This window comes from Sphaerodactylus townsendi, linkage group LG01 (genome assembly GCF_021028975.2).
Source record: "Sphaerodactylus townsendi isolate TG3544 linkage group LG01, MPM_Stown_v2.3, whole genome shotgun sequence".
Lineage (NCBI taxonomy): Eukaryota > Metazoa > Chordata > Lepidosauria > Squamata > Sphaerodactylidae > Sphaerodactylus > Sphaerodactylus townsendi.
In genome coordinates this window covers 39605165-39615970 of record NC_059425.1, presented here as the reverse complement: position 1 = coordinate 39615970, position 10806 = coordinate 39605165, and the positions used below count along the sequence as shown (strand labels likewise).

Here is a 10806-nt window from a genome sequence, read left to right as displayed (position 1 = left end):
TCCAGGTTCCGGGCACTATAATTCAAGAAGGACATTGGCAGGCTGGAAAAGGTTCAGAGGAGGGCGACCAAAATAATAAAAGGTTTGTATTCTATGACCTATGAGGAGCAGCTTAGGGAGCTGGGTATGTTTAGTCTGGAGAACAGAATATTGAAGGGTGCCATGATAGCCCTGTTTAAATATTTGAAAGGATGTTATGTTGAAAAGGGAGCAAGCTTGTTTTTCTGATGCTCCAGAGACTAGGACACAGACTAATGGATTCAAACCACAAGATATTCCACCAAAACATTAAGAAAAACATCCTGATGGTAAGGGCTGTTCAACAATGGAATACGGTACCCACCTGGTAAGCAGGATTTTTTAGTTGAACACACTAACAAAATACTGCTGAACTGTTCTCTTGGCCTTCAAAATAGAATTATAGCCTGTGTCGGGCTGATTCCGCATGGACCAAAAACAGCAGTGTAACAACGGTGTGAAAATGGTGTAAAAGGGTTTAAAACGGTGTAAAAGGGTTTATACTGTTTTCACACTGTTTTCACACCGCTGTTTTTGGCCCATGCGGAATCAGCCTTGGTTACATCCACGATCATGACACTTTGCTGGCACTTTTCCAGACTCTGGTATATGAAGATGGGTTGGGATTGATGTATGGCTAAGAGGAAACAATATAAGAACAGACAGGAAAACTGATCATACAATGCCTTCATTTCATACAGTAAATATGATACATCACGGACTGAAGCAACCCTGTTGAAAAAACTGGAGCCCATGAGAGACTTCAAGCCTGTTCTCGGGAACATTTTCTACTGCATTGAGAACAGCCACAAGGTTCTTTTTGTGCTGTCACCTAGTATTGTCAACAGCTGCTGGTGCCGGAGTGAGCTGTATTTTGCTGAACATTGGGTGCTTAATGAAAATCAAGTCTCATTATGCTTGTGTTAGAAGATCTCCTGCCCAATAATATTCCACAGAAATCCTGCAAGTTTAGAATGCTACTGAAAAGGAAAACCTACTTAAAATGAAGCCCAGAGGGAAAAAAACAAAAGCTCTTCTGGCACCAGTGGACTGCTGTGCTGAAAACTAGCCAAGAGCCAATGATTTTGAGCTGCACCTGCAAAACAGAGACAGAAACCAAACTGTAATTTTATGAAAGAGGGATATGAACTTTATAATGTGCTGCTTGCTGAGATTTGTTTTTTTACCTGACATTTTTTTACCAGACCAGGGAATAAATAATAATACTGTTGAAGCGTTTGAGTAAGCAAAGAAACAGAAAAAATTACTCCAAAGTTACAATACCAGGTGTCTTCTAAAAGGACTCCAGAAGCCGGTCTTCTCACACAGACTCCTCAATGAAGCATCATCAAATTCTGCTTCATAACATATGGAGCCCCATCCCCTTCAAGAGTATGCCTACTGCCCTACCATCCAGTGGACAAGATTAAAAACTGCATTGCAGCTGTTGGAATACCACAACGTCTTAGGATCAAGTTACTGCAACACAATTAGACTGTATTTGGATTTTTGGTCATTTTGGTTGTGTTATTTTCCTGGCTTTTTTCCTCCTGGTAGATTTTTTAAAGTTTTGAATTATTGGACCCTTGTTTTTAGATCCCTGGATTTTATTCTTTCATATTTGGTTTTTTTTTAATTATTATTATTTATTATATTTATAAACCGCCCTCCCCCGAAGGGCTCAGCCCATTCTTATCAGGAAATCAAGATGTATTACCCACACTTCCTCCTCTAGTTTTTTTTCTTTATTGTTATACAGACTTTTAATATTTGGTCTTGATTTTTTTTTTGCAATATCTGGATTATAAAAGGACTGTGTTCTTTCTCTTTTCTTTTTTTCCTCTTTCTCCTAAATAAGAAGTCCATTGAGCACCAAATTAACATATATTAATTTTTAATAATTTAAATTCTGTGGCTGTTGTGTCCTAACAAATATTAATAAAAATTAATAAATTTTGGTTATATCTTTAATCCTTTCCCATATTTATCGAATGTTTATTCCCATATTCTCTGATTCCCGATGTGCTATTTTCTCCCCTTGTGATTTATATTTTTAAATAATTTTAATCAATTCCTATTCTATCTAGTTATATCTCACTATTAAATATTGTATGATTATTAAGATTTGTTTCATTTGATAAGAAAGATTTCCTGCTGGGAAAATAACGTAACTAAATGCATAGAATCTAAATGAGTTAACAGTGAAAAATTGATGTGTAGATGTGTTGACACATGCCAAAATTGTACAATATTATAGCAAACAGATATATAATAATAGCTCAGGCCAGAAAAGTTGGCAAGAAAGTACCACCAGAAGAAGAATATTCAGCAGATACTCTTAATGAAATATTAAAGCAGGTTAAGAGCACCAATGAAGAATTTAAAAAACAAAATCCAAGATATAAGAAAAGCTCAAGACATTAAAAAGAGATCTCAGATTAAACTATCAGAACACAAAAGAACTGAAAAGTGTAAAATCACAAATTGTAATATAATTTGCAGAAATTAAGAAAAATAGTCAAGAAAATAGTCAAGAAATTGGCAAAACAAAAGAGAAACAACAAAAGTCTGACCTTCATTTTGTAGACCAAGAAAAGAGATTGCAAAAAGCATAAGTTTTAGAAGACCAGGGAAGAAGTAGTAATCTGCGGTTTAGAGAAATTTCTGAACAATTTGGAAAATCAGATTTAGAATGAGAATTTTGTAAATTAATACGTCTACTTAAAAGATATCAAAGAACCCCCAGAGATTGAATTAATTCAAGATTTATATGTAAGAATAAAGCTCCAAGTGAAATTCTGGTGAAATTCACACACACAAAACAAGAAACACGCCAATTCCTTTCCCGGAGAATGCCAGGTATTTTTTAGAAAATAGGTGGGGCCAGGCAGGGCCAATAGAGCTTCTGATTGATGCATTGTTGAGCGCTTTTGTGACTGTGAGGTGGACAAAACATATACCTGTACTGCACAATCACTCCACATGGATGCCATGGAAACACATCTTGCCGTAACTTACCACTGAAGATACCAGCCACAGATGCAGGCAAAAGTTAGGAGCAAAAACTATCAGACCTCAGCCACACGGTCCAGAAAACTCACAACAATAATTCTAATTGGTCATTGGAGTTCTGATAGATATTACTGGATAAGTGTTTCTTAGCTAGCTCACTGCGGATAGACTTTTGTGTATACAATGTGCTGTTTTATCCCATGGGTAATGGAAGGGAAATAAACAAGAGGAAGTTGACAAGAATCATAGTCAAGTCTATGATAAAATGCCACTGTGGACTAAATTAATGAAAAATTTCTGTACCAATTCAGACTGCTGGGGGGAGGGGGGGGGGTTCATGCAAAAAAGAAAAACATCCTGTTCAGAAAAATAACATGTCTGTGGAAAAGCTAGGTGACAATCATTCTCCTTGATAGGCTACCTTTCTAAATGGAGGGATCTTGGGGGAATGGAGGAATACTTAATCATGACAGTTCTCAATTACAAAAAGTAATACAATCCGCCCAGGTTTGCCCTCTCTGTAAGAACTAAGCCTGCATCAAACCAATGTGGGCAGTCAAGGCCACTATAAAGATGGTGGGGTACAGAAAGCACTATAATTGCTCTCTCTGCCCTACCATCACTTTCACCACACACACACACACAGTAAATATATGGTGATATTTCCAAATAGTCTAAGCACTTCACGATAACATTTGCAACATTTCCTGTCTATCAGAAGATAAAGAACCAACCCATACTGAAAGTTCTAATAATCTGAATAACTAGATGCATCCCAGTGCACCCTCAGAGGAGCAGCAGTGGCGTAGTGGTTAAGAGCAGGTGTACTCTAACATGGAGGATTCCCCACTCTGCCACCTGAACTGTGGAGGAATCAAACCCGGTCCTACAGATTAGAGTCCACCTGCTCTTAACCACTACGCCACTGCTGCTCCTCTGGGGAATTCAGATTAGCCTGTACATTCCAACACACGCCAGCTGGGTGACCTTGGGCTAGTCACAGTTCTTCTGAGCTCTCTCAGCCCCACCTACCTCACAGGATGTTTGTTGTGAGGGGGAGGGTAAGGAGTTTGTAAGCCCTTTTTAGTATCCTACAGGAGAGAAAGGGGGGATATAAATCTAACTCTTCTTCCTCTTCTTCTGTGCAGATCAAGAGGGCCAGGCCTTTCCAAGGATATCCTAAGACTCTTCCCTAAATTATTGGTGTTCACTTAACAAAAAGACGGTTTGATTTACAAAAATATAAGGAATATTATATAAGTAGCTTTCTACCCAAGTATTCATTTGAAGACAAAATCAAAATCATGTAAAGAGATAAATGGAATATCACCTTCAATAACAAGAAACTGGATGTCGGAAGTCACTTATTTTTAAATTTATTAAAATGAATTAAATAACTCCATTGATATACATTAAATTAATGAAATATTTAAATTTTTGGCACTTCACAATGACATACAATGGTCTCTCCACAGCAGCATGTATTTGTAGACCCACTACAACCTTGAATGCAACTAAATTACCATATTTGGAATCACTGAACTTAACAGCAGGTATAACATAGACCCTAAGTCTTAGGTGCTAAAAACACTAAGGCTAAGAGCCCCATCCAAGTGGGAGGGGGGACCCTCTTCAGGGAGTGAGGTGCTGTCAGATTCATTCTCCCTGGGACACTTACCTAGCAGAGTGTGGCCACCACTGCCTCCCCCAGTGCTGGAACACAGCACTGAATGTTGTGCCAGCACCCCGCTGCCACCAGCGGGAGTGGAGCTGATATTAGTTAGTTTCCTCCTGGTCTTTGCCAGTGGTACGCTGGTGGGCCTATTGGGGCTTCTAGGCAGAGGGGAGGTTTTTCAACCTCCCTACGCCATCAGGAAGCTGGGGGGGGGGGGCACAGTTGCAACACTGTAGCCAGGCGCCTGGCTCGTGGATGGGACTGTAAACCAGGAAGTCACTGATTCAAATCTTAATTCTGAAACAAAATTCACTAAGTGGCCTTAGGTAAGTTCGAGTTGGGAAATTTCTAGAGAATTTAGGGGTGGAGTATGTGTAGCAGGGGGGCTTGAGGGAAAGGACATGGTAGAGGGTGGTGTTGTGGGTGTGATGACATGACTTCCAGATTTCAATGGAAGTAAAGTCATAATTTCCTTGGCCCTTTCTGCACGGGGCCAAAAACAGCGGCCCAGGGATGGAAAAACACCAGTCCCTGGGGAGCTGTTTGTATAGGCAGTGCTGCTGCAACGCAGCAGCGCCGTCCTGTGCAGCCCCGAGCGGCGTGAAGGCGCCGCTTTCCACCTCCCTTCCTGAGGTTTTTGGAAGGCGGCACTTTCCCGTCCCTACCCCCCTTCACCTCGACCTCCAGCGTCAGTCTGGAGAGCTGCTGAGACCCACCCACGCTGCCCTCCAACCCCAGGAGGTCGTAGGGCAGCATGGGCGGGTTCCTGCAGCCCTCCAGACCGATGCTGGAGGACGAGGTGAGGTGGGGGGGACGCAGAAGAGCCGCCTCTTCTGTGTGGAGCCGCCTCTGCTGTGGTGGCCTCTGTGGGGGCCGCTCACACGCTCCCATGTGAACGGCCCCCTCCCCTCCACCGGCATAATTTCTGCCGGTGGAGAGGCGCCCTTTCCGCTGTGCAGAAAGGGCCCTTGACTAGTTTTTTCCCCCTATTTTTCCTTACTGTCATTTGAAATTCTTTCAATACATAGCAAAACAACCTTTTAAACAAACTGTGGTCTTAGCAGCACTTCTGGTTTGTTTCTTTGCTATCACATATGCTTTAATATAAACACAATCTGAAACCGATCTACAGCTCATTAAAAAAAGTTATGCATTGGACTGATAATATACACAATTCAGAGTAGCAACCTTTAAAAGGCAGCCTTCTTTCTTAATGCAAAAACTGTGCACTTTCAAGAAAATACTATAGAAACAATGAGCTAATACCTAGTTCAGTTTTAAAACCATTGAGTACTCATGGATAAACTGGTGTTTTGTAGTTGGCAGCCAATTATGACAAAAAAGCAGATTTAATATTGTATCCTGGAGTTCAAAAATAATACTTTGGTGATATAATAAACTTGTAGGTTAGTAATAAGAAACCATTAAAAAGCGGAAACAGACACCCAAAGAAGTGGTAGAAAACAAGGGGCCAATGTGTGGCAAAGGTACCACAAGTTACATGCCGGGCAGGAAGAGGAACACTTGGAAGCCTGGCTATGGTAGATGTTGTTAGACTTGTGTTCCAGCCTGCCTCCCTTGTTTTGCTGCTGCCTGTTCAGAGGAATACAGACAAAACCACTCCAAGTAGATGAGAAACAAAACCATCCCAAAGATGATGGGGATGTACTGCAGTGTGTGACAGAGTGGCACGATACCATATTTTGGACATAACTTGTGCCACTGGGGCAACACCTAGCCATCAGCTACACAGAAGGGATTGGAATCTGCTTAGCAGAAGTGCTGTCAAAATCTCGCACCACATCATTAGTTGTGTGGTAGTGCATGGCGACATAAGATTTGGCAAAGCCAAACGGAGAATTGGCTGGCTGCAGACTATTGGGAGTGCTCGCTTCCTGAGAAGGGCAGCTGTTGTAGATGCTATAATACGGTTCAATGCGGGTGTTCATGGGAGTGGAGTTACTCTGGCCTCCATAATGCTTGCGGCCCCCAGAAGTTTTAGGACTCAGCATGCTTTCCTTGGAATGACTAGGGCCACACGCCTGATCCACAAACTTTTTCTGGGGCTTTGGAGACAGCATGTAGGCCGAGTTGGTCTCATGATGGGATGACTTGTTTCTGTTTGCTTCCAGGCTCCCTTTGCCAACAGCTCGGAGCCTAGTTTTCCGCTTGCAGCAAAAAAATATTAGGGCTAAGAACTGGAGGCACCAAAGCACCCTCCTCCTCAACCCGGCACTGTTCCGCGAATATATAAAAGGGTTTAATCCAGATTTGAAAAAAATGAGGGTAAATCCACACAGCTCAAACTGGTAAAGAATAAAGCCACTGTTCCTGGACAAGACATCCTGCACCAATGAAATGCCTAAAGGCAGACAGCAAATTAAGACTGAAAGGACAATCACCACACAAGTCACTATGGCTTTGGAGTCCTTGGCTGTAGACAAGTTAACTGTAGACACCAGCTGGAATCGGCTGGCTGCCGGCGCAGATAGATGGGTGAGGTTCTTCATGTACCCATGAGTTTGGATATGCTGCAGCTTATTGTAGTTTTGGTTTCTATACAGAGCTGGCATAGTACACTGTACCCCGTCAGCACACCCTGTTACCAGTGGTCCCATGAAAGGCTGAGGCCTAGAGGCATCCACTGTGATGACGGGAGGGCATTTCCTAACTTGAGCATTTTTCCTCAAGGCCTGGGCAATCATGATGTAGGAGACAGAAACTACTGTCACACAGCAAATAAAGTCAGTCACATACAAGTAAGAGATGATCTTTCCCTCTCCACTGACTAGGCTGGAGATGGGAAGGCACAGGCGGGATTTATGGGTCCTCATGGTCGCCAGCGTGGCAAGAGTGAAGCTGGTGGCCCATAACAGCAAGGTGAGCAGGAGAGTGCAAGGGAAAGATGCCGTCCGGTTGGGCTGCTTCCCTAAGACCATGCGCAGTCGGTGAAGGGCGATAACAGCCACTGTCTTGAGAGACATGATGATGAAACCGGAGCTGGTGAGGTGGAAGGTGAAACAGAACGCATCAGGGATGCCAGCTGCAGAGTCCAAGAAGAGGGCAAAAGTGAACATGGGGGCAGTCACTCCACAGATGAAGAGGTCACAGAAGGACAAACTGAGGATCATGAAATCAAAGTTGGTCCTGAACTTCCGGAAGGCCGGATCAAAGAAGGACAAGAAGACAATGAGATTGCCATAGGAACCCAAGCAGAAGATGACAGCCAGGAAGAAGGTACAAGTGACCAGGGTGGCCGTGTGAATAATCTCCTGGAGATCTCCCTGGAAAGAAAAGGTGTCATTGCTGCTCCAGGAGCGTGGTGGCAACTGGGATGAGGAATTGGGCTGGTCTGTCCATTTCGCCTCAGCCCGACCTGTCAGGTTCATCCTCAAGGAAAATACTTGGCTATCTCAGCAGGAGGTTGGAACTGAGCACCTCACATCAGAAGTTTGCAGCAAAAGATATCCATGGTGGGTGGAGCCTGTTTGTACAAAGACAAGTCCTAAAATAAAGTCAACAGACAACACAATCTTCCTGAAAACTTGGTCATACTATGAAGGGCTAGCTAGCCTGATCTCAGAAGCTAAGAAGGGTCAGCTATGGCTAATCGGATGGGAGAGCTCCAAGGAATACCATGATAGGGAAGGAGGCAATCCTAAGCCATCTCTGAACCATCTCTTGCCTTGAAAACCCCAACTACAAAAGGAAAGCATGCCTGATGAAAAGATTGAAAAGCTCACTGAAAACAAGTTCACTCTGAAATTCTACTGTCAAACAATCACCAGAGAAATTGGGTTTACTGAAACAAAATACCAAGACCAAAATACCATGTCTTGGATGCATTTTTAGCAGTCACATGCTATCTCCTTTATCTAAACAATATGTGGTTAAAAACTAAGTGGCCATGTATTTAGCCTTTACAACTGCCTGCACTGCACCAACTACTTTCAGCATCTCCAGCTACTACCTCATCTACAGTGGCTACTGGTTACTACCCATTATCCTGGAAGGAGTTAAAGAACGTTTTGTGACCATACAGCCAAATGAATGAGCATGGCTGAAAACAAGAGGGAAACGGGAATAGAGATCCCCAATGCATAACCTAGCCAGCTAGTTGCACCACCCAGTGTCCTGACTCTATTGGATGCGGGCAGGGGGCACACATCTCCACTCCCCCGCCCAAAATAAAAATCAGTACCCAGCCATCACATGGGAAGCTCGCTATTTCTCCCTCTCTTCCAGCATCTCTTAATCTACCCGGTCCCATTAAGGAAGAAAAAGGAGGTTCAGGCCTAGGACCCCAAAATGGGCGGTTTGGGCCGGAGATGTTAATCTGGCCCCAGCAGCACAGGGCGCAGGTGCGCGCCGGCCCAGCACCAGAAGAGCCTTTGTCAGCCGACCAGAAACTGCGCCCAGCGCGCAAGCAGCGCGGCCAGGGCTGAAGGAGGCCTTCCTGGTCATTCCGCTGTTCCCTTTCCTTCCTTACCAAGCGGCGGCCGTCGCGGCAGTGGCGTTTGGCCGGCCGGCGGAGGCAGCGAACGCCGCTCGTGGCTCGCGGTGGTGGGCAAGCAGCATCCCCTGTCCGGGCTGCGGAGCGCTCCAGCGGCGGGCCCCGGCCGAGGCAGAAGTCATCGCCGACGTGCGGGAGCTGCTCGGGCCGGCTTACTGCGGCGGCGGCGGCGGCGGCGGCCTCCCACCTGGAGACGAAAGGGCGGGAGATCCCTGGCGCTGCAGACCCCCGCGCCGCGCGCGCGCCCTCACGCACGAGCCGGCGCCGCCACTGTGCGCAGCAGCCCTGCTCGCCTGCCAGGCGGTCTCGCTGCTTTGCAAGGCGCGCAGGCACAAGCCCTCCTCCCCACGCTGCCCCACGGAGCGCAGCGGGCTGGGCCCACTCGCCTCATCACCAACCCCCGCGCTCCCCAGGGCCATGAGCCGACCCGCAGCGTGGAAGCCGAGCGGTAAACACGCAGTTCCCGGGCGCTGAATTGCGCGCGTGCGTAACTAAACCGCCGGGATACCAATTGCTGCAGGCAGGTACGCACGTACCACACAGCAGTTGTGTATTCACACGACTGTTGGCTAGCAGCAAAACCAACCCGGCGCGACGTGAGCCTGCTTTGTCTTGCCTGGCGCAGAAACCCGGCCTACCCTGCCCTCCCCAGCCATTTACACTGGGGAAACCAGAAACGAGGCCATGCTCCACCGCCGCCTCCTCACGGGTGGTGAGGGGGTCCCTACTAGTCTTAAAAGAGCGATTGGGAGGGTGGCTTAGCGGGGAGAGAGACTTTCCAACGGCTCCTAGTCACGATGGCTAAATTGATCTTTATTCTCAAAGGTATTCTGCCAGTTATCGAGAGAGTAACATTGACGGTGAGATTTGGAGTATCTCAGGGAGGCAGGAATGAGATAACTGAATATTCCATCTGTTCCCAGGTACCTTGGACAGTACCTGTTTTCTGGTACTTGTCACTTTTTTTTTTAAAACCCTTTCTATTTTGTTCCAGTTGTGCTTGTAGAAAGAATGTTGGTATGTGCTGATTTTCCTTCCATTCATCCCTTATCCACTCACTTATTTATCTGTTGTTTTTAAAATTAAGCCATTTCTCAGGAACCTGCTTCCGGCAGCTTATAAAGTAAAAACAATAAAAAGCAAAATATTAAAAGGTATTAATTAAAACTCAGCATTAACAAAAAAAACTGCCCAGCATAAAAACAGACTACTGGCAGCTTAAAATAAGTTTCCAGTATTAAACAATCAACCTCTTAAGTAAACCCTTTAATCAACACTACAGTTTGAGCTGACAACTAACAGAAAGGCATCAAGCAGACTTCAAGGGGACCGACAATCCATAAGCAAGGTGCCATTATTGAAAAATCTCTGTCTTTGATCTGCATCCACCTTTCCTCTGAAGTCGGCAACACGGACAACCAGGGTTTGTGAGGTAGATTGTAACTGGTGAGCACAACAATATGGGAAGAGGCAGTCCTCCAAGTACCAGGACCCTGAGCCATTTAGGGCTTTAAATTGAATTGTGCCCAAAAACAAATTAAATTGAATTAAAGAGCAGGCACTTTGAATTGTGCCTGGAAACAAATAG

General features: G+C 44.9%; 1 protein-coding gene across 1 annotated transcript; it reads right to left on the bottom strand.

Moving 5' to 3' along the window:
- Positions 1-5690: 5690 nt before the first annotated feature.
- GPR75 (G protein-coupled receptor 75) lies at positions 5691-10602 on the bottom strand. The gene is made up of 2 exons (XM_048518728.1): positions 9195-10602; positions 5691-8189 (listed from the first exon to the last, which is right to left on the bottom strand). Exon 2 carries the CDS (start codon positions 8092-8094, stop codon positions 6451-6453), a length of 1644 nt encoding a protein of 547 aa, XP_048374685.1. The 5' UTR covers positions 8095-8189; positions 9195-10602; the 3' UTR covers positions 5691-6450.
- Between the last annotated feature and the right edge of the window lie 204 nt (positions 10603-10806).